Source organism: Heteronotia binoei, chromosome 2, assembly GCF_032191835.1.
Source record: "Heteronotia binoei isolate CCM8104 ecotype False Entrance Well chromosome 2, APGP_CSIRO_Hbin_v1, whole genome shotgun sequence".
In the NCBI taxonomy this organism is placed as follows: domain Eukaryota; kingdom Metazoa; phylum Chordata; class Lepidosauria; order Squamata; family Gekkonidae; genus Heteronotia; species Heteronotia binoei.
Genome location: NC_083224.1, coordinates 12427584 through 12451349, shown reverse-complemented (window position 1 = coordinate 12451349; position 23766 = coordinate 12427584). Strand labels below are relative to the sequence as shown.

Sequence of the window (23766 nt, the reverse complement as noted above, 5' to 3'; positions counted from 1 at the left end):
TGCCAATAGGAGCAGATCCCTGCCCTCATCGAAGTGACGGCCCTTCAGAGACATATTGAGAACAATCTTGTCCCCCCCCTCAGTCTCCTCTTCTCCAGACTGAACCTTCCCAAGTCCCTTCATCTTCCCCCCGTGAGCCAGTTTGGTGAAGTGGTTAAGAGTCTGGACTCTTATCTGGTAGAACCGGGTTTGATTCCCCACTCCTCCACTAGCACCTGCCGGAATGGCCTTGGGTCAGCCATAGCTCTCGCAGAGTTGTCCTTGAAAGGGCAGCTTCTGTCAGAGTTCTCTCAGCCCCACCCACCTCACAGGGTGTCAGTTGTGGGGGAAGTAGAAAAAGGAGATTGTAAACCGCTCTGTGTCTCTGATTCAGAGAGAAGGGCGGGGTATAGATCTGCAGTCTTTTTCTTCTGCAGGGCTTGGCCTTCAGGCCCCTGATCATTCTCATTGCTCCCTTCCACACCCACTCCATTCTGTCCACATCTTTCAAAGCCTGGTTGTTTTGGTTGCCAGGTGTGCTGTCTGCCCCACCTGGGCTTCAAAGGCTGTGTTTACACGGTGAGAGATGAACAGGAAGGGGGGGGGGGGTCAGGTTACCGGAGGGGACTGAGCTAGCCTGACCCGGCTCTGAAAGCCAAACAGATTTATTGCTGAGCGACACATTTGGTAGGCAAATTTTGTGCAAGGATCTAATTGATGCTCAGCCTTGGACACTCATGTATTTAGCTTCCCCTCCCTCCAAGAAAGTCACAGCTGAATACAGCTTCGGAGGGTAGCCAAGTAAGGCAGAAGACTTTCCGGCTCCAGTTTGGTGTCGTGGTTTAGTGTGTGGAACCGGGTTCTCCCAGATAAGAGAGCTCTGGCTGACCCAAGGTCATTCCAGCAGCTGCAAGTGGAGGAGGGGGGAATCAAAACCGGTTCTCCCAGATAAGAGAGCTCTGGCTGACCCAAGGCCATTCCAGCAGCTGCAAGTGGAGGAGGGGGGAATCAAACCCGGTTCTCCCAGATAAGAGATCTATGGCTGACCCAAGGCCATTCCAGCAGCTGCAAGTGGAGGAGGGGGGAATCAAACCCGGTTCTCCCAGATAAGAGAGCTCTGGCTGATCCAAGGCCATTCCAGCAGGTGCAAATGGAGGAGTGGGGAATCAAACCCGGCTCTCCCAGATAAGAGAGCTGTGGCTGACCCAAGGCCATTCCAGCAGGTGCAAGTGGAGGAGTGGGGAATCAAACCCGGCTCTCCCAGATAAGAGTCCGCGCACTTAACCACTACACCAAACTGGCTCTCATTTGTCTTAAAGAGAAAATGCCTTCTTGAAACTGGCTGATGGGGTGGGGTAGGGCTTTGAAGTCCCTTTTGGGGGAAACGGCGGAGTACAGATGTCATAATAAATGTACCTGGGTGTTTGCTGTGGCTCTTTCTGTTGTGCGGGTGTGTGTGTGGCATTGGCTGTTGTGATGTAAAGGTTATTATTTGGAGTCTTGTGAACAGAGAAGCCATTTATTTTCTTTGCGGTGATCTGCATCTTTTCAGCCCCGAAAACCACATTGTTGATCCGGATCAGGAAGTGAAAATGGAATGGCACTTACAAAGGCGAGGTCTTTCAGAGGTCGATTTGAGTCAGGGTGGCGTGGGCGCTGCATCAATAGCTGCAACTGCAAGAAGGAAAATGGAGCGGAAACTACCGCCAGTCACAAGGGGCAGGAGGGGCTGTGGCTTGGTGGTGGAGCCTCTGCGTGGCATGCAGAAGGTACCAGGTTCGATCCCCGGCATCTCCAGTTAAAAAGGATCAGAGCCAGTTTGGTGTAGAGCCAGTTTGGTGTAGTGGTTAAGTGTGTGGACTCTTATCTGGGAGAACTGGGTTTGATTCCCCACTCCTCCACTTGCAGCTGCTGGAATGGCCTTGGGTCAGCCATAGCTCTGGCAGAGGTTGTCCTTGAAAGAGCAGCTGCTGTGAGAGCCCTCTCCAGCCCCACCTACCTCACAGGGTGTCTGTTGTGGGGGAGGAAGGTAGAGGAGACTGTGAGCCGCTCTGAGACTCTTCGGAGTGGAGGGCGGGATATAAATCCAATATCTTCTTCTTCTTATGGGAGGCAATGCTCCCTCTAAACTGTGGAGCGTTGTGAGCAAAAATTCTGCTTCGTGTGCTACTGGCATTAAAGCTGTGAGCAAGCAATTTGAGAGAGCCAGTTTGGTGTAGTGGTTAAATGTGTGGACTCTTATCTGGGAGACTGTGCTATGGAGCAGATGGTCTCGGAGCCTACCAGGGATGGGGCGATCCTGGATTTGGTCCTAAGTAATGCCCAAGACTTGGTGAGAGATGTAAAAGTGATCGCACCGCTTGGGAGCAGTGACCATAACGTTATTGATTTCACCGTTTGTATAAATAGAGAGTTGCCACAAAAGACCAGCACGACCACGTTTAACTTTAAAAGGGGTAAATTCTCTGAGCTGAGGAGGCATGTGAAGAGGAAACTGAAAGGAAAGGTAAATACAGTCAAAACCCTTGGGGAAGCTTGGAAGCTATTTAAAACTACAATCCTAGAAGCGCAGATAAATATATACCACAAGTTAGGAAAGGCACAAACAGGTATAAGAAAAGGCCTGCATTGTTAACAAACAAAGTAATGGAAGCTGTAAAAGGTAAGAAGGACTCCTTTAAGCAATGGAAAGCTAGTCCAAATGAGATTAATAAAAGGGAACACAGGCAGTGGCAAATCAAATGCAAGACTGTGATCAGGCAGGCAAAAAGGGACTATGAAGAGTATATTGCAAAAAACATAAAGGCCAACAATAAAAATTTATTCAAATATATTAGAAGCAGGAAACCAGCCAGGGAGACAGTGGGGCCCTTGGATGACCAAGGGGTCAAAGGATTACTGAAGGATGATAGGGAAATGGCTGAGAAGCTGGATGCATTTTTTGCCTCCGTCTTCACTGTGGAAGATGAGAAGTGTTTGCCTGCTCCAAAACCACTTATATTGGAAGGGGTGTTGAAAGACCTGAGTCAAATTGAGGTGACAAGAGAGGAGGTCCTACAACTGATAGACGAATTAAAAACTAATAAGTCACCAGGTCCGGATGGCATACATCCAAGAGTTCTGAAAGAATTCAAAGTTGAACTTGTGGATCTTCTGACAAAAATATGTAATCTTTCATTGAAATCTGCCTCCATTCCTGAGGACTGGAAGGTAGCAAATGTCACCCCCATCTTTAAAAAGGGTTCCAGAGGAGATCCGGGAAATTACAGGCCAGTCAGTCTGACTTCAATACCGGGAAAGTTGGTAGAAACCATTATCAAGGACAGAATGAGTAGGCACATAGATGAACACGGGTTATTGAGGAAGACTCAGCATGGGTTCTGCAAGGGAAGATCTTGCCTCACTAACCTGTTGCATTTCTTTGAGGGGGTGAACAAACATGTGGACAAAGGAGACCCGATAGATGTTGTTTACCTTGACTTCCAGAAAGCTTTTGATAAAGTTCCTCATCAAAGGCTCCTTAGAAAGCTTGAGAGTCATGGAGTAAAAGGACAGGTCCTCTTGTGGATCAAAAACTGGCTGAGTAATAGGAAGCAGAGAGTGAGTATAAATGGGCAGTCTTCGCAGTGGAGGACGGTAAGCAGTGGGGTGCCGCAGGGCTCGGTACTGGGTCCAATGCTCTTTAACTTCTTCATTAATGATTTGGAGTTGGGAGTCAGCAGTGAAGTGGCCAAGTCTGCAGATGACACTAAATTGTTCAGGGTGGTGAGAACCAGAGAGGATTGTGAGGCACTCCAAAGGGGTCTGTTGAGGCTGGGTGAGTGGGCATCAGCGTGGCAGATGCGGTTCATTGTGGCCAAGTGCAAAGTAATGCACATTGGGGCCAAGAATCCCAGCTACAAATACAAGTTGATGGGGTGTGAACTGGCAGAGACTGACCAAGAGAGAGATCTTGGGGTCGTGGTAGATAACTCACTGAAAATGTCAAGACAGTGTGCGTTTGCAATAAAAAAGGCCATGCTGGGAATTATTAGGAAGGGAATTGAAAACAAATCAGCCAGTATCATAATGCCCCTGTATAAATGGATGGTGCGGTCTCATTTGGAATACTGTGTGCAATTCTGGTCACCGCACCTCAAAAAGGATATTATAGCATTGGAAAAAGTCCAGAACAGGGCAACTAGAATGATTAAAGGTTTGGAACACTTTCCCTATGAAGAAAGGTTAAAACGCTTGGGGCTCTTTAGCTTTGAGAAACGTTGACTGCGGGGTGACATAATAGAGTTCTACAAGGTTATCCATGGGACAGAGAAGGTAGAGAAAGAAGTACTTTTCTTCCTTTCTCACAATATGAGAACTCGTGGACACTCCGTGAAATTGCTGAGCAGTCGGGTTAGAATGGATAAAAGGAGGTACTTCTTCACCCAAAAGGTGATTAACATGTGGAATTCTCTGCCACAGGAGGTGGTAGCAGCTACAAGCATAGCCAGCTTCAAGAGGGGGTTAGATAAAAATATGGAGCAGAGGTCCATCAGTCGCTATTAGGCACAGTGTGTGTGTATATAATATAAATTTTTTGGCTACTGTGTGACACAGAGTGTTGGACTGGATGGGCCCTTGGCCTGATCCAACATGGCTTCTCTTAAGTTCTTAACCAGGTTTGATTCCCCACTCTTCCACTTGCAGCTGCTGGAATGGCCACTGTAGCTCTTGCAGAACTGTCCTTGAAAGGGCAGCTTCTGGAAGAGCCCTCTCAGCCCCACCTACCTCACAAGGGTGTCTGTTGGGGGAGTGGGGAGGAAGGTAATGGAGATTGTGAGCCGCTCTGAGATTTTGAGTGGAGGGCAGGATATAAATGCAATGACTTCTCCTTCTGCATAAATTAGAAGATGATGATATTGGATTTACGGTATGTCTCAGAGCTGCTCTCTGCACTGTTGTTGGCCCTCCATAGGAACTGGTTGGCCACTGTGTGAGACAGGAGGCTGGACTAGATGAACTCTCACTGGTCTTATCCAGCAGGGCTCTCCTGATGCTCTTATGAAGGCCTTGGCCTCTCTGCCCTGTTGTTGGCCCTCCAGAGGAACTGGTTGGCCACTGTGTGAGACAGGAGGCTGGACTAGATGCTCTCACTGGTCTGATCCAGCAGGGCTCTTCTCTTGTTCTTATGAAGGCCTCGGCCTCTCTGCCCTGTTGTTGGCCTTGCAGAGGAAACAGTTGGCCACTGAGTGAGACAGGATGCTGGACCATCACTGGTCTGACCCAGCAGATCTCTTCTGATGTTCTTATGAAGGCCTCGGCCTCTCTGCCCTCTTGTTGGCCTTCCAGAGGAACTGGTTGGCCACTGTGTGAGACAGGAGGCTGGACTAGATGGACTACTGTGTAAGGTTTTGCTCTGGTAACACTTGAGTGGACCTCTCATGCAAAGCAGAATACTTTTTGGGGGAATGCACCAGCAGAGCAAATATGCATCTCAGACTTGTAGCGTATGTGCCAGACTGAAGTCTTGCCAGAACTGATATAAACTGAAACTTAGCAGTCCTTCGTAAATACAATTTAATGACCAGAAACTCTCCCACTCCAATCTCCGGCCGATAGTTATTTTGAATTGCATCCCCAGACTTTGAAGTTTCCCCTCCCAAGGCCGTTCCTACAAGGTAGAAACATCTCCTTTGCTCCTCTGTAACCACAGAGACGTGATAAGCTTTCACACAGGTGCTTTTGTTTCCCAGAGGCCCACACTCTGCTATACTACAGTTAGATTAATGTTGTCATATACCAGGGGTGGCCAAATTTGCTTAAGGTAAGAGCCACATAGAATGAAAGTCAGATGTTTGAGAGCCGCAAGACATGAACGTCAGATGTTTGAGAGCCGCAAGGGAAGGAAGGAAGGAAGAAAGGAAGGAAGGAGGGAGAGGTGGAAAGAAAGCAACTTAAACTTTAAATACATTCTCCAAGCCAGCCAAGAGGGCAATGAGGGCTTGGGGAGCCACACAATATGTGTGAAACATGTAGCTTCCGAGCCAGTTTGGCCACCACTGTTATACCAGCCTGTTAAAGGATCCAGTAAGCTGTAATGGTTATGCATGGCTATGTGATTACACATGGTTACGTAAGGATATATGGATTCTATATTATTACATATGGATTATACATAACAATGAATATATAAGGAAATATAAATGAATATGTGGAAAGACGTATTGATGGCTAATAAGCAATGACAATAATACTGAGATGATCCAAAATACAGTTGCTGACAAACAAAATATGCCTCTCTGCCCTTTTGTTGGCCCTCCAGAGGAACTGGTTGGCCACTCTGTGTGACCGGATTCTGGATTAGACGGACCATTGGTCTAATCCAGCAAGGCTCTTCTAATGTTCTTATGAAGGCCTCGGCCTCCATGCCCTGTTGTTGGCCCTCCAGAGGAACTGGTTGGCCACTGTGTGAGACCGGAGGCTGGACTAGATGGACCACTGGTCTGATCCAGCAGGGCTCTTCTTCTGTTCTTATGAAGGCCTCGACTTCTATGCCCTGTTGTTGGCCCTTCAGAGGAACTGGTTGGCTATGTGAGACAGGATGCTGGACTAGATGGACTCTCACTGGTCTAATCCAGCAGGGCTCTTCGGATGTTCTTATGAAGGCTTCAGCCTCTATGCCCTGTTGTTGGCCCTCCAGAGGAACTGGCTGGCCACTGTGTGAGACCGGAGGCTGGACTAGATGAACCCTCCCTGGTCTGATCCAGCAGGGCTCTTCGGATGTTCTTACATTCTTTTACTGCTGATTGTAACTTACTGTAACTTGGATCCGGTTATGTAATTGCTATACTGCTTCATGTGTCATGTGAATTTTTATGCCGTACTTCAGTCCCTTCTGGCAATTACACATCCTTGGTTTTTGAATGTCCCATTTTTTGGTGACTGTGCTGACTCACTCTGTGTCACCCGCCCGGAGTCCCTTTGAGAAAGTTTGACTAGAATTAAGTGGCAATAAAGAAATAATAAAGAAATACCAATCGGATATGAGCCTACTGTAAGCTCAACGTCTCTGATGTAGCCAGTCTTCCAAGAGCTTACAGAGGTCTTCTTACAGGGCCTACTGTAAGCTCCAGGAGGATTGGCTGCATCAGGGGTGTGTGGCCTAATATGCAAAGGAGCTTCTGCTAGAATTCCACCCCTGGGCCACACCTCTCTGATGTAGCCAATCTTCCAAGAGCTTACAGAGGTCTTCTTACAGGGCCTACTGTAAGCTCCAGGAGGATTGGCTACATCAGGGAGGTGTGGCCTAATATGCAAAGGAGCTTCTGCTAGAATTCCACCCCTGGGCCACACACTCCTGATGCAGCCAATCTTCCAAGAGCTTACAGAGGTCTTCTTACAGGGCCTACTGTAACCTCCAGGAGGATTGGCTGCATCAGGGGTGTGTGGCCTAATATGCAAAGGAGTTTCTGCTAGAATTCCACCCCTGGGCCACACCTCTCTGATGTAGCCAATCTTCCAAGAGCTTACAGAGGTCTTCTTACAGGGCCTACTGTAAGCTCCAGGAGGATTGGCTACATCAGGGAGGTGTGGCCTAATATGCAAAGGAGCTTCTGCTAGAATTCCACCCCTGGGCCACACACTCCTGATGCAGCCAATCTTCCAAGAGCTTACAGAGGTCTTCTTACAGGGCCTACTGTAACCTCCAGGAGGATTGGCTGCATCAGGGGTGTGTGGCCTAATATGCAAAGGAGTTTCTGCTAGAATTCCACCCCTGGGCCACACCTCTCTGATGTAGCCAGTCTTCCAAGAGCTTACAGAGGTCTTCTTACAGGGCCTACTGTAAGCTCCAGGAGGATTGGCTACATCAGGGAGGTGTGGCCTAATATGCAAAGGAGCTTCTGCTAGAATTCCACCCCTGGGCCACACACTCCTGATGCAGCCAATCTTCCAAGAGCTTACAGAGGTCTTCTTACAGGGCCTACTGTAAGCTCCAGGAGGATTGGCTACATCAGGGAGGTGTGGCCTAATATGCAAAGGCACTTCTGCTAGAATTCCACCCCTGGGCCACACACTCCTGATGCAGCCAATCTTCCAAGAGCTTACAGAGGTCTTCTTACAGGGCCTACTGTAAGCTCCAGGAGGATTGGCTACATCAGGGAGGTGTGGCCTAATATGCAAAGGAGCTTCTGCTAGAATTCCACCCCTGGGCCACACACCCCTGATGCAGCCAATCTTCCAAGAGCTTACAGAGGTCTTCTTACAGAGCCTACTGTAAGCTCCAGGAGGATTGGCTGCATCAGGGTGGCGTGGCCTAATATGCAAAGGAGCTCCTGCTACAAAAAAAGCCCCGCCTCTAATGTAGCCAATCCTCTTGGAGCTTACAGGGCTTTTAGTACAGGGCCTACTGTAAGCTCCGAGAGGATTGGCTACATCAGGGGCGGGGCTTTTTTTTCAGCAGGAACTCCTTTGTATATTAGGCCGCACACCCCTGGCTATAAAAATTGCTTTTCTAGGACAGGAAATGTATTAGAGATGCAGAAATTACATAGTAGGACCTTCCTTACGGGCACAGCCAGCGTGAGCACTATACACAATAGCCTTAACCGGGGTAATGGGTTCCTTTCTCACACACGCAAGCCTCTGAGACTTGCAAACAAATGTTTTGTGTTCTTGCCCCACCCCATGGCTGAGTCTTAGCAGTCGGTGACTCAGGGACACAGATGTTTGTGTTTAACTCATGAGTCCTTGAGGGATTTGGGCTGGAGTGTGTTTTTCTTTCGGTTTTAGGAACGGGAGCCTGAAGCAACGTTGAGTCAGGCAGGGCCTTCGTCAACAGATCTTCCTCGTAGGGTTGCCCAGCTCGAGGTTGGGAAATTCCTGGAGATCAGGAGATAGAGCAGGGGTGTCAACCACGCAGCCTGGGGGCCAAATCAGGCCCCCGGAGGGTTCCTATCAGACCCCAGAGCAGCTGGCCGTCGTCTGCTTCCTTCTCCCTCTCTCTTGCTTCCTTCTGCATCACAGCTTGCTTTGCCATGGTTGCTCAATCGCACAATCGCCAGTCTCAGTGGGCAGTAATGGCAGCTTGGTGGACCAAGGGTGTGATTTTGTCTGGGGCAGTCCCTTGTGTTCTGGCAGAGATGCAGCAAAGAGAGCAGAGCTTTTTTTGTTTTGTAGCAGGAACTCTGTTGCTCAATCGCACAAGAGCTACAGAGCAAAGCCTCTCTTCCTTCTGTTGGCTGAGGCTCCTCCCCCTCCTGGTCCCCAGGGGAAGGAAGGAAAAAACCAAAACTTCCTTTGCACCCAGTTCCCTGCATCGTAAGGGAGAGATACAAAGAGCACCATTAAAACCAACAACTGCTAATGTCTGCAAGATTGTTTACTATGCTGCTCTCTCTTTTTTTTGGTAATGTCTGTTTTGTGTTATTATTTTAACTCCGCTGTTTTACTGTTGTAAGCTGCCCTGAGCCCGCTTGCGGGATAAGGCAGGATATATATCCAAAAATTAAATTAAAATTCAGCACATTTTAAGTTTTTTTTAAAAAGAAATCTTCAATCATGTTTGCCTGTGTCCTTTAAAAGTTTATATCTCCGCTACCTGGCATTGCATTTTATGACGCACAAGGCCCAGCCTGACAAGTTCTCATTTATGTCAGATCCAGCCCTCATAGCAAAGGAGTTTAGTATGTTTGGTATGTTTAGCCTGGAGAGTGTTAAAGCTGCAGTGCTGCTGTCCTAAGCTCTGCTCACGACCTGAGTTCGATCTCGGCGGAAGCTGGGTTCAGGTAGCCGGCTCAAGGTTGACTCAGCCTTCCATCCTTCCGAGGTTGGTCAAATGAGTCCCCAGCTTGCTGGGGGGGAAAGTGGAGATGACTGGTGAAGGCAGTGGCAAGGAAAGGAAAGGAAAGGTCCCCTGTGCAAGCACCAGTCGTTTTCGACTCAGGGGTGACGTTTTTATGGCAGACTTTTTACAGGGTGGTTTGCCGTTGCCTTCCCCAGTCTTTTGCACTTCCCCCCCAGCAAGCTGGGTATTCATTTTACCGACCTCAGAAGGATGGAAGGCTGAGTCAACCTCAAGCCGGCTACCTGAATCCAGCTTCTGCTGGAATCAAACTCAGGTCGTGAGCGGAGAGTTCAGACCGCAGTACTGCTGCTTTACCATTCTGCGCCACGGGGCCGCTAAAGGAAAGGTCCCCTGTGCAAGCACCAGTCGTTTCCAACTCTGGGGTGACGTTGCTTTCACAACGTTTTGCAATGGCAAACCACCCCGTCAAAAGTCTGCGGTGAAAACGTTGTGAAAACGTCACCCCAGAGTCGGAAACGACTGGTGCTTGCACAGGGGACCTTTCCTTTCCTGTCTGTTTTAAAGACCCCCCCCCCAAGTTGGCTTGGAGGATTGGCTACATCAGGGGTGTTTGGCCTAATACGCAAAAGAGTTCCTGCTACAAAAAAAGCCCTGCCCATAATCCCTTTAGCTAAGGTTTAAGGGTCTTTTCCATAGATAATTCTTTTCAGATTCAGGGCTTAGATTTAGATTTATTAGATTTATATCTCGCCCTCCCTGCCATAGCAGGTTCAGGGCGGCTCACAACAATAGAAATACTAGATTACAGTAAAACATCAAAACAACACTTCCGGCAAAAATTAAAACAGTTTAAAACAATAAAACACTTTGGTGCTAATATCAGATACATTTCCAATGGCATTCCGTGCTCTTAGGTGTCCTTTGTATCGCTATATTGGCTGTTTAATTAAGGCCGGGGTGGGGAACCTGTTTTCTGCCAAGGGCCATATGAAGAAGAAGAAGATATTGGATTTATATCCCGGCCTCCACTCCGAAGAGTCTCAGAGCGGCTCACAATCTCCTTTCCCTTCCTCCCCCACAACAGACACCTTGTGAGGTAGATGAAGATATTGGATTTATATCCCGCCCTCCACTCCGAAGAGTCTCAGAGCGGCTCACAATCTCCTTTAACTTCCTCCCCCACAACAGACACCCTGTGAGGAGGGTGGGGCTGAGAGGGCTCTCACAGCAGCTGCCCTTTCAAGGACAACCTCTGCCAGAGCTATGGCTGACCCAAGGCCATGCTAGCAGGTGCAAGTGGAGGAGTGGGGAATCAAACCCGGTTCTCCCAGATAAGAGTCCACACACTTAACCGTTACACCAAACTGGCTCTGGCATATAAATATGGATATTTACAACATCATTCGTGGGCCATAAAAAATGATGAACTTTAAAAACAGTGCTCCGCTGAGGGAGAATGATTCAGGCCAGCAAAATTAATGCAAATAATTGTTTTTCTATTTGAGGTCATGTGGGGTGAGCCTAATCTGGCACGCGCGCACACACACACAGCTTGCCGCCCTAGGCAAATGCATAGGTCCAGGGCTTTTTTGTAGAAAAAGCCCAGCAGGAACTCAGTAGCATATTTGACCACATCCCCTAATATTAGCATATTAGGTCACACACTCATTAGCATATTAGGCCACACCCTCTGGGATAATCAAGAGCAAACTGAACTGGGACAGTAACTTTTCCAGGCCCTGCAGCAATTCTGGCCGGCCAGCCAGGCCCCAGGGAGGCTGCCGCACAGTACATCTGGGCCCTGTGATCCCTGCCTGGCCCTGGGGAGGCCGCTGCACAGCGCAGCTGGGTCCCATGATTCTGGCTGGCCAGCCAGGCCCCAGGGAGGCTGCCACATGGCTCAGTTCTGTCCAGCAATCTCCGAGGGCCATACCAAGTGACCTCGAGGGCCGTATACGGCCCTCGGGACGGAGGTTCCCCACCCCTGAATTAAAAGCTAACTGGAGCAGTGTTGTCTTGCAGGCCTTGTGGAACTAGGCGAGGTTCCACAAGGCTCTGACCTCCTCTGGCAGTCGGTTCCACCAATAGGAGGCGGCGACTGAAAAAGCTCTCTCTCTGTTGGCACGTGCACCCAAGAAGTCTTCTCAAACCCAAGATGAATCACAGCCATGGTTGGTTCACGAGAGTCAGCTTTTGGGAAGAACGGGTTTTGAAACCTCAGGGAGGAAGTTGTCCTTCCTCAGGGCTGGTCTCGCCAAAACTGCTTTGCATTTTTTAAAAATAAACCTGAGCGGGGGGCGGGGGGGGCGGAATTTCTCAACGGAGCGTCACACGGAGTCTGAGACCAACTTGAGCTTCCCAGGGAGGGACCAAAACCGAAATGCAGAGACTCTTTGACACGTTGTTCCGGTCAAAAGAAAAACAGACAAGGTTTGCAGTACATTGCGGTGGATCTCTCTGGTGCTTCTGGAACTCTGGGCAAGGCAAGCTGATGTATGATTTGGATTCTTCAGAGCAGGCTGGCCAGCTCTTGAGTTGGGAAATACCTGAAGATTTTTGTTGGGAGAGCCGGTGTGTTAACTCTGGATCCCTTGCTAAAGTTAGCAGAGCGCACTCGGCTCAGAATGCAGCAGAACATGATAGAGGTTTACAAGACCTATGTACGGGATAGAGAGGTACTTTTCTCCCTTTCTCACAATACGGGAACTTGTGGGCACTCCATGAAATTGCTGAGCGATCAGAATGGATATAAGGAAATCCTTCTTCACCCAAAGGATGATTAACACATGGAATTTACTGCCACAGGAGGCAGTGGCGGCTACAAGCATAGATAGCATCAAGAGGGGATTGGGTAAACATCTGGAGCAGAGATCCATCAGTGGCTATTAGCCACAGCATATTGCTGGAACTCTCTGTCTGGGGCAGTGATGCTCTGTATTCTTGTTGGGGGGGGGCAACAGTGGGAGGGCTTCGAGTGTCCGGGCCCTACTGATGGACCTCCTGATGGCACCTGGGTTTTCTTGGCCACTGTGTGACACAGCGTTGGACTGGATGGGCCACTGGCCTGATCCAACATGGCTTCTCTTATGTCCTTTTGTCTGGGGCAGTGATGTTATGTATTCTTGGTGCTTGGGGGGGCACAGTGGGAGGGCTTCTAGTGTCCTGGCCCAAATGGTGGACCTCCTGAAGGCACTTGCTTTTTGGCCACTTTGCGACACAGAGTGTTGGACTGGATGGGCCATTGGCCTGATTCAACAGGGCTTCTCTTATGTTCTTATGTGACAGAGTGTTGGATTGGAGGGGCCACTGGCCTGATCCAACAGGGCTTCTCTTATGTTCTTATGTGACATAGAGTGTTGGACTGGATGGGCCACTGGCCTGATCCAACATGGCTTCTCTTATGTTCTTATATGACACAGAGTGTTGGACTGGATGGGCCATTGGCCTGATCCAGCATGGCTTCTCTTATGTTCTTATGTGACACAGAGTGTCGGACTGGATGGGCCACTGGCCTGATCCAACAGGGCTTGTCTTATATTCTTATGTGACACAGAGTGTTGGACTGGAGAGGCCATTAGCCTGATCCAACATGGCTTCTCTTATGTTCTTATGGGACACAGAGTGTTGGACTGGAGGGGCCATTGACCTGATCCAACGTGGCTTCTCTTATGTTAACTCCTTTGGACAGCATGTGTTTGCAAGGCGACAGAGTTGCACAGAGCCACTTACCAGTTTACAAGAAAATAGGCCTGATTTATTTAGGAAATACATACTTGATAGTGCAGCATAGAGAAAGGGACAGATTCTGCTCTAGCTAGCTAGTGATGGCCGCAGATGCAGAGAGGCACACTGCATCCATGGTACCAGAGTTGGAGCAAACATGGCCTCCGTCTTTGTATGTGTGAAGGAAGAGAGGGAAGGAAGGAGAGGGGAGGAAGTTGTTCTCGCTAAGAGTAGCAAATTGCACATCAAAGGGATTCAGTGACAGAAGCGTGAACAGGAAGGCTCTCAGTGTCTGCAACTTACTTCTGGGAGGCTGAGACACAGGGGCCATCTCATCTGGTTCTTCCAAAAATTTTGAAGGTGAAGGATGAGGAGGAAGAGACTAAAATGGGGCAGAATGCCATCAAGCAGGGGTGTCAAACATGCGGCCCGGGGGCCAAATCAGACTCCCAGAGGGCTCCTATCAGCCCCCCAAGCAACTGGCTGTCATCTGCTTCCTTCTTCTTCTCTCTTGCTTCCAAAACGCTTGGGGCTCTTTAGCATGGACTGCGGGGTGACATGATCGATGGGCCACTGGCCTGATCCAACAGAGCTTCTCTTATGTGACACAGAGTGTTGGGCTGGAGGGGCCATTGGCCTGATCCAACAGGGCTTCTCTTATGTTCTTCTGTGACACAGAGTGTTGGACTGGATGGGCCACTGGCCTGATCCAACAGAGCTTCTCTTATGTTCTTATGTGACACAGAGTGTTAGACTGGATGGGCCATTGGCCTGATCCAACAGGGCTTCTCTTATGTTCTTATGTGACACGGAGTGTTGGACTGGATGGGCCATTGGCCTGATCCAACAAGGCTTCTCTTATGTTCTTATGTGACACAGAGTGTTGGACTGGATGGGCCACTGGCCTGATCCAACAGGGCTTCTCTTATATTCTTATATGACACAGAGTGTTGGACTGGAGGGGCCATTGGCCTGATCCAACAGGGCTTCTCTTATGTTCTTATGTGACACAGAGTGTTGGACTGAATGGGCCATTGGCCTGATCCAACATGGCTTCTCTTATGTTCTTATGTGACACAGAGTGTTAGACTGGATGCGCCATTGGCCTGATCCAACAGGGCTTCTCTTATGTTCTTATGTGACACAGAGTGTTGGACTGGAGGGGCCACTGGCCTGATCCAACAGGGCTTCTCTTATGTTCTTATGTGACACAGAGTGTTGGACTGGAGGGGCCATTGGCCAGATCCAACAGGGCTTCTCTTATGTTCTTATGTGACACAGAGTGTTGGACTGGATGGGCCACTGGCCTGATCCAACAGGGCTTCTCTTATGTGACACAGAGTGTTGGACTGGAAGGGCCACTGGCCTGATCCAACATGGCTTCTCTTATGTTCTTATGTGACACAGAGTGTTGGACTGGAGGGGCCACTGGCCTGATCCAACATGGCTTCTCTTATGTTCTTATGTGACACAGAGTGTTGGACTGGAGGGGCCATTGGTCTGATCCAACATGGCTTCTCTTATGTTCTTATGTGACACAGAGTGTTGGACTGGATGGGCCATTGGCCTGATCCAACAGGGCTTCTCTTATGTTCTTATGTGACACAGAGTGTTGGACTGGATGGGCCATTGGTCTGATCCAACATGGCTTCTCTTATGTTCTTATGTGACACAGAGTGTTGGACTGGATGGGCCATTGGCCTGATCCAACAGGGCTTCTCTTATGTTCTTATGTGACACAGAGTGTTGGACTGGAGGGGCCATTGGTCTGATCCAACATGGCTTTTCTTATGTTCTTATGTGACACAGAGTGTTGGACTGGATGGGCCATTGGCCTGATCCAACAGGGCTTCTCTTATGTTCTTATGTGACACAGAGTGTTGGACTGGAGGGGCCATTGGTCTGATCCAACATGGCTTCTCTTATGTTCTTATGTGACACAGAGTGTTGGACTGGATGGGCCATTGGCCTGATCCAACAGGGCTTCTCTTATGTTCTTATGTGACACAGAGTGTTGGACTGGAGGGGCCATTGGTCTGATCCAACATGGCTTCTCTTATGTTCTTATGTGACACAGAGTGTTGGACTGGAGGGGCCATTGGCCTGATCCAACAGGGCTTCTCTTATGTTCTTATGTGACACAGAGTGTTGAACTGTATGGGCCATTGGTCTGATCCAACATGGCTTCTCTTATGTTCTTATATGCCTCCAAGTGTTACATTTCACAATAGCCGCAGTCTGAGATTTCAGACTAAATATTATTTCTTTAAATCGTCATGTAAGCTGCTGTGGAGAGGTTTGGTAAACATCATAATACTTCCCTGATGTTCTACTTGATGTGTAAATTTTATATAACTAGTAAGAGTATATTGCAGGGGTGGCCAAGGGTAGCTCTCCAGATGTTTTTTGCCTACAACTCCCATCAGCCCCAACCAGCATGGACAATGGCTGGGGCTGATGGGATTTGTAGTAAAGGAAAAAAAACATCTGGAGAGCTACCCTTGGCCACCCCTGGTATATTGGTTTGTATATGTGTATGGAAATTTAGAATATATAATTTTGTCTTTAACATTGTTTCTTTAGTGTTTTCTTCTCCAGTCATCTTTACACGGAAGCCTGTATATTTTAGCATTTTACAAACACTTGGCAGGCCCCAGGAAAAATCAGCAGTTAACACAGAGCCCGCGGGCGCCATGTTGGTTACCTCTGGAAAACATACTTCAGTTGACTCGGAATACAGCATTTGACGAGAGGAGAAGGGGGTTTTAGTCAGGCCTCGGATTCAGTGGGAGCTCACAGGAGTGCAGCTCCTGAACCTTTCTGAGAGTTCCGCTTCCTCCTCCTGAGAGTTCCACCTCCTTGTCCATTGAATAGCATTGCAGCTGCATAACAATCCCTGGATGAGCTCCACCGCTTATTTTTCTACAAAATGACTGCTAGTTTTAGTACTCTTCTTTCTAACTTTGTTCTTTTTCTAACCGCTAGGATTTTGTGACTAAAGACTGACCTGGAAAACCCTCACGCCTGTAGCCACAGCGGTTTTGAGCACCGAAACAAGAGCTTTTCCTCCTTTATTGACTGGGTCCATTAGGACTTTCCCGGAGATGCCCCGGAAGAACGGGGTAGTTCCGTCTTTACTGGACAGTCTCCAGAAACAGCTGGAGCTACGCCTGGCTTGCTCAGCATGCAGCCTCCGAGTGAACGAGAGCACGTATCAGCTGAAGGAGGTGGAACACAAGTGCATGATGGAAATCCTCCTCGCCCGGCGGAAGGGCTCGAGCGGGAAATCCTGGCGGAAGGTTGGTCGAAGACCTGACTTTCCCAAGCCGGCCAGTTACGACATTTGTCGATATTACGTTGCGGGTTCCGGCTGCAAAAGGCATCGGAACTTCTGCACCTTCGCTTGGTGCAAGGAAGAGGTGGCCGTGTGGACGTTTGAGAAGCAGACGGGCATGGAAAGGCACGCTTTGAAAGCGCTGGTGCGGCAGGCTCAAACCGGCGGTCTCGCAAATGGCCTTTCAGTGCCTGTGCGGAGCAGCATCTCGGAGGAAATCCGGAGCGAGTTTGGAGGCTCCTTCCAGGAGATCTGCACGTCGTGTTTCCATCAGAGTCCCCCCAGGATCTCTCCCAAGGACTCGAATCAGACCTGTGCCAATCACTGGAAAGCCCTTCTGGTGCACGCCATAATCGATGGAAAGATGAAGGAGCAGTACACAGAAATCCGGCCCTGCCCACAACATGTACAGAAACTGAGTTACTGCATATACATCTCTACCGGGAAACCATGCAAGCACGGGGCCAATCGGTGCAGCTATGCTCACAGTGACGTGGAAATGGCTGTGTGGGAGGCAGAGAAGAGTCTCGGCTTGGCGCGTGCCGACCTTCTGACCCCTTCAGCGGACGGCAAGCCGGAAGGGCCACCCGCGCAGCCGGAAGTCCAGTTCTACTGCCGAGTGTGCCTGGTGACCTGCAGCTCTCAGGAGAGCTTCGAGAACCACTGCTCCTCCGTGGAGCACCTGCAGATGATGGCCATGGATGCCACGGTTCAATGGAACCACCGGGCCCCTCCCTATGGCCTGAGGAAATTTTTGCTGTGCGGACGGTAAGCATGATTCCTTCTGGGACTCTCTAATTCTGCCATGCGCATCCTAGAATAGAGGGCTCTCAAGAGGCGGTGTAGAAATATTCTAAATAATGGGAGGTGCTAAATTAAGCAGGGAGAGCCCCGTGGCGCAGAGTAGTAAAGCTGCAGTACTGCAGTCGGAACCCTCTGCTCACGACCTGAGTTCGATTCCGGCGGAAGCTGGGTTCAGGTAGCTGGCTCCAGGTTGACTCAGCCTTCCATCCTTCCGAGGTCGGTCAAAGGAGTCCCCAGCTTGCTGGGGAGAAAGTGTAGATGACTGGGGAAGGCAATGGCAAACCACCCCGTAAAAAGTCTGCGGTGAAAATGTTGGGAAAGCAACGTCACCCCAGAGTCAGAAACGACTGGTGCTTGCACAGGCGACTACCTTTGCCTTTTTAAATTAAGCAGCAAAAAGGGAAAGCCCATAGTTTTTCACCAAAAGGCATGCAGGTGGGATTCCCATTTGCTCAGGTGGGAACAGGGGCCAAGGGTGTGTGTAAGGTTGCCAATCCCCAGGTGGGGGCAGGGGATCCCCCGGTTTGGAGGCCCTCCCCCCGCTTCAGGGTCATCAGAAAGTAGGAGGAGGGGAGGGAAATGACTGCTTCCCATAGGTTATAATGGTGAATTGATCTGAGGGTATCTGGGCCTTTGGGGGGCTGTTTTTTTTAGATATAGGCACTAAAATTGCAGCATAATATCCAACGACTCTCTTCAAAACACCCACCAGGTTTCAAAAAGATCAGACCAGGGGGTCCAATTCTATGCACCCCAAAAGAAGGTGCCCCTATCCTTCATTATTTCCAATTGAGGGAAGGCATTTAAAAGGTGTGCGGTCCTCTAAATGTGATGACCAGTTATGGAGTTCAGTTATGCTTATCGCAGCCTTGCTTCTGGCTCCACCCCAAAGTCTACTGGCTCCACCCCCAAAGTCCCCGGATATTTCTTGAATTGGACTTGGCAACCCTAGGCGTGTGTGTGTGTGTGAGATCATCCCGAAGAGAATGCCTAAGAAAAACCAGGCCTCAGCTACTTAGCAGAAGTTCTAACCATAGAGTTCTTGATTTCCTAGAGCCACCTGGAAATGATAAGGGTAGCTCTAGCAATCACCAGAAACTCTATGGTAATCTTAACTAAAGTTTCTGGCAATTGCTAGAGCTGCTTTGCGTTAAAAATCTTAGCACGAGAACAACAATTGAAGGAGGTATGGGCCAGAGAAGAAGGAACAGCCCATCTAAGGGAACCTCTCTTAGTAACTCAAGTAAAGAGAAATGGTCTAGCCCAGACTGCCAGTTGCTGGTTGAAGGCGAAGGAAGGTGAATGTACATCCTTCCTTTTGTGTAATTCTTTTTTGCTCTGGGCCCGTGGGCCGGTTTTTCCTTGCAGAGCTGACATCTGCGAATATGGGCAGGATTGCACCAAGGCCCATTCCACAGAGGAGCTTGAAGAGTGGATCCAGAGGACCAAAGCGGCAGAGGAGAACAAGCAGCTTGCCAAAGAGGGCGGCCTCCTCTCCTATCAGGACCGGCTGCTTGCGGAATACCAGCAAAGCCACAACGAGGTCTTAATTGTAAGTGGTCGGCGGAGAAGAGAAACCAGGCTGCAGTGTCCCTTCCCTAATGGAAGGCCTACGTTTTGGTAAAATGGTTAGAAAAGCAACTGGGGGATAAGACTCAAGAGTTGTCTAGTGCAGCATCCTCTTTTCAGCCAGATGTTTCTAGCAAAGCCCCATACAAGACTTGAGGGCAACAGCTTTCTTTCTTTCTTTCTTTCTCTCTTTCTTTTGTTTTCTCTCTCTCTCTCTTTCATTCATTCTTTCTCTCTTTTGTTCTTTTCCTTTCTTTTGTTCTCTCTTTCTTTCTCTTTCATCTTTCTCTCTCTTTCTCTTCTTTCTCGCTTTCTTCTCTCTTTCTCCCTCCCCCTCTCTCTTCTCTCTTTCTTTCTCTCTCTTCTCTCTTTCTTTCTCCCCCCTCTCTTTTCTCTCTTCTTTCTTTCTCTTTTCTCTCTCTCTTTTGTTCTTTCTTTTTCTCTCTCTTCTCCATCTCTTTATTCTCTCTTTCTCTTCTTTCTTCTCTTTCTTTCTTTCTTTCTTTCTTTCTTTCTTTCTTTCTTTCTTTCTTCTCCTCCTCTTCCTCTCTCTTCCTCTTTCTCTCTCCCTCTCTCTGTCTTTCTCACTCTGTCTTTCTTTCTCTCCCTCCCTCCCCTTTCTCTCTCTCTCTCTCCTCTCTTTCTCTCTCCCTCCCCTTTCTCTCTCTCCCTCTCTCTTTCTGTCTTTCTCGCTCTCTCTTTCTTTCTCTCCCTCCCCTGTGAGCTAGCTTGGAGCCAGTTTGGTGTAGTGGTTAAGTGTGCGGACTCTTATCTGGGAGAACCGGGTTCGATTCCCCACTCCTCCAGTTGCACCTGCTGGCATGGCCTTGGGTCAGCCATAGCTCTCTTATCTGGGAGAACCGGGTTTGATTCCCCACTCCTCTGCATGCAGCTGCTGGAATGGCCTTGGGTCAGCCATAGCTCTGGCAGAGGTTGTCCTTGAAAGGGCAGCTGCTGTGAGAGCCCTCTCAGCCCCATCCACCTCACAGGGTGTCTGTTGTGGGGGAGGAAGGTAAAGGAGATTGTGAGCCGCTCTGAGACTCTTCGGAGTGGAGGGCGGGATATAAATCCAATATCTTCATCTACCTCACAAGGTGTCTGTTGTGGAGGAGGCAGGTAAAGGAGATTGTGAGCCGCTCTGAGACTCTTCGGAGTGAAGGGCGGGATATAAATCCAATATCTTCATCTACCTCACTGGGTGTCTGTTGTGGGGGAGGAAGGGAAAGGAGATTGTGAGCTGCTCTGAGACTCTTCGGAGTGGAGGGCGGGATATAAATCCAATATCTTCATCTACCTCACAGGGTGTCTGTTGTGGGGGGGGGAAGGGAAAGGAGATTGTGAGCCGCTCTGAGACTCTTCGGAGTGGAGGGCGGGATATAAATCCAGTATCTTCATCTACCTCACAGGGTGTCTGTTGTGGGGGAGGGAGATAAAGGAGATTCTGAGCTGCTCTGCGACTCTTGAGTGGAGGGCAGAATATAAATCCAATGTCGTCTTCTTCTTCTAACTCAGCTTAGGGGGGGAACACTGGTCAGGACTCCTACACCAACCATGAACCACTTAAGGCATTCCAGTATTGATCAGACAGAAGTAGGTGCAGGGAATTAGTTGCATGAATCAGTTCCTTGTCTATAGCAGCAAAAAACGACGTAAGCCAGGAACGTTTCCCAGGCTTACATGCCACCCCGCCCCCCCCCCCCCGCCCTCATCTTCTCACTTTCTTCATCAGATTTCGGAACAGGTTGACGGTGTGACTGTTACCTGCCAGCAGCCGCTGCAAGTGTGGTCGGAGGAGAAGAAGATGAAATACCAGTGGGTTTTCAGAGTTCATTCCCAGGTAAGCGTGAAATGCATGCTAGGGCCAGATGAGCAATGACTCATGACCTCACGTGGAATCTTCCTAGGGTTGGTTAACATATGAAGCTGCCTTATACTGAATCAGACCCTCGGTCCATCAAAGTCAGTATTGTCTTCTCAGACTGGCAGCGGCTCTCCAGGGTCTCCAGCTGAGGTTTTTCACCCCTATTTGCCTGGACCCTTTTTTTGGAGATGCCGGGGACTGAACCTGGGCCCTTCTGCTTCCCAAGCAGATGTTCTGCCGCTGAGCCACCGTCTCTCCCCATTCCGGGGAGCTCCCCCCTAACGGGGAGCTCCCCCCTTCCGGGGAGCTTCCCCCTTGCAATGTTCCCTCTAAGCTGTGGGGTCTTTGGAGCAAAAATCCTACTTCGTGAGCGACTGGCATGAAAGTCGTGAGCTGCCTGCATCGATGAGTTCACTCTGGTGCCCTTTTTCCCGAGCGAAGACCAAAATGTGCGAGCCGGAGGCTAAAAAACTGTGGGCTGGCTCAAACTAACGCAGCTTCGTTCTTAACTCGCTGTCTCTTGCAACTCAAACCCCTACGGCACAGACCGCATAGAGTGAATTTGTGTGCATGTGGTTTTGTTTCTCTGCACTGCTGATGTCGCTGTTCCTTTCCGATTTCAGAAGCCCCTAAAACATGTGGCTCTGTTGAAGAGAGCCCCTGGAGCCGCCTTCTTCCTGGCAGGGGACGGGCTCTCTCGGGGTCTCACCTATGCCTCGGGAGAAAGATTTAAGCCCCTGCCCACCTCTCCGCCGGTTTCTGAGATACGGGTGTGCGTGGAGTGCTGCACCTTTGGCATCTACGAACAGTGGCTAGTCTTTGACTTCGGCAGCCGGCCAGTGTTGGCGCAGAAGTTCCAGGTTAAGATCGGCAAGAAAGAAGCTCACTGGAGTGTAGATCCGGCGGCGGAACAGAGCAGCCAGTTTGTCGACTTCGCCCGCTGGCACAGCGGCAACCGGGTGGTGGTGCCCAGCGTGCCGCGTTCCAGCAAAGAGATCCAACTGTTGGCCAAATATAAGATCCCGTCCCTCTCCCTGGATTTCAAGCATGGTGCCGAGAAGAAGCCAATCACCCTCGTCAACTACCGGGAGCAAATGCACAACTTCCTGTTCAGAGAGGAAGAGGCGGAGCAAACTGTCGTCACAAAGTGAGTAGCGGCTGTAGCAGCATCGCGCCGGCCAGGTGCCTTCTCTGGGTATCCCCAACAGGTAGATTAATAAAAATCGGTAGTTGCGAGGGGAAGCTATTGGTTTTTCCTGGGTTTTATTGATTCTTATGGCGTTGCTGGTTGTCGCCGCCTTGTGGTCCAAAGTGGTCTGAAAGCAAACTAAATTAAAGATTCTGGGTCCCCTACAAAATCATCTGTTACAGGCGCAAAAGATTTTATGGGTTTCTTTCACCTTCCTCCCATTGTTATATTCTCAAGCCTGCACTTCAGGGTTGCCAAGTCTTGGGCTGAATTTCAGAGTTTTTAACGTCTTTCTTGGAATCTGCAACAGGAAGGATTTACATTTTAGGGCGAGCATCTGAAGCCTAGAGATGAGCTCTTATCCACATGGCTTTCTGGCTCACCAGTCTTAACTGGCATTATGCAAAAAAATATATCTAATTCAGTCTTTGGAGGGCTGCTATCAGTTAGCCATCCCCGGCATACGGTTTTGGATGGCATCAAGAACGACCGCTTTGCAGGATCCCGATTCCAAAAGGACCACTATATGGTAGGAGAACAAACAGGTCTGAAAGACGGTTTTGTTTAGAGCAGGGGTGGCCAACGGTAGCTCTCCAGATGTTTTTTTTTGCCTACAATTCCCATCAGCCTCAGCCATTGGCTATGCTGGCTGAGGCTGATGGGAGTTGTAGGCAAAAAACCTCTGGAGAGCTACCGTTGGCCACCTCTGGTTTAGAGCTTGGATCAGAGCCCGTCGGCGCATCTTATAAAGTCCATGATGGTTTTAGTTAGAATTAGCATGTTGGTCTTTTAAGGAAGATAGCTTTAAGATTTCCAGTCCCTGAAGACCAGAGCTAACGACATTCTCATCTTTCTCTGCCTTTCTTCCTCATTGTCTCCCCCATTCCTGCCTCTGCGTTTATTCCCCTGCTTTGGCTCAGGCTTAGCTTGCAAGTTGCCGTCTCCCTTCACCAAATGTTGGAGACCCCTTGCCTTGGGATGAGGTTTGCCCTTCCGGGTGAGTTGTTCGCTCACGTCCTCACCCCTTGCTCGGTGACCCAGGATTCCAAGGAGGGATACCTGCTTCACCGCTCCATCCAAACCGCCTTCCTGGCGCCGGATCCCCCCACCAGCAACCGCGTCTACGAGGTCAGCGTAGAGACCAAAGCCATCACCGAGAGGAGCGTCTGGCTGGTGATCCCCAAGCGTTGCTGCTCTGAGCTGGGCCTCCAAAGCGGGACATCCGTCAAGGTTGAAATTCAGTTCCAAATGAACCAGCTCGAGTTCCGGCAGTGGCATCACGCCACGGATCAACTCGTGGATGTGCGCCTGGTCCTTCCTGACGTGGCGGCCTGCTCCGTTCCACAGCCTCTGGAACAGGTGTGTAATGGATTTATTTGTATCTAGTTAGGTGGATCGTGCTGATCTGGATGACTCAGAAGCTCATCAGGGTCAGGCCAGGTTACTAGTTGGATGGAAAACCACTAAAGAGAGCCACTTTGGTGTAGTGGTTAAGTGTGCGGACTCTTATCTGGGAGAACCGA

The 23766-nt window shown here is 49.5% G+C and overlaps 1 protein-coding gene across 1 annotated transcript in view; it reads left to right on the top strand.

The window, feature by feature from the left end:
• Positions 1-16549: 16549 nt before the first annotated feature.
• The window catches only part of HELZ2 (helicase with zinc finger 2), a 67677-nt gene continuing 60460 nt past the window's right edge, over positions 16550-23766 (top strand). The window contains exons 1-5 of the mRNA XM_060230581.1: positions 16550-17588; positions 18993-19176; positions 20923-21030; positions 21678-22201; positions 23164-23602. Coding sequence (XP_060086564.1) covers positions 16591-17588; positions 18993-19176; positions 20923-21030; positions 21678-22201; positions 23164-23602 — 2253 coding nt within the window. The 5' untranslated portion in view covers positions 16550-16590. The remainder of the gene's footprint in view (positions 17589-18992; positions 19177-20922; positions 21031-21677; positions 22202-23163; positions 23603-23766) is intronic.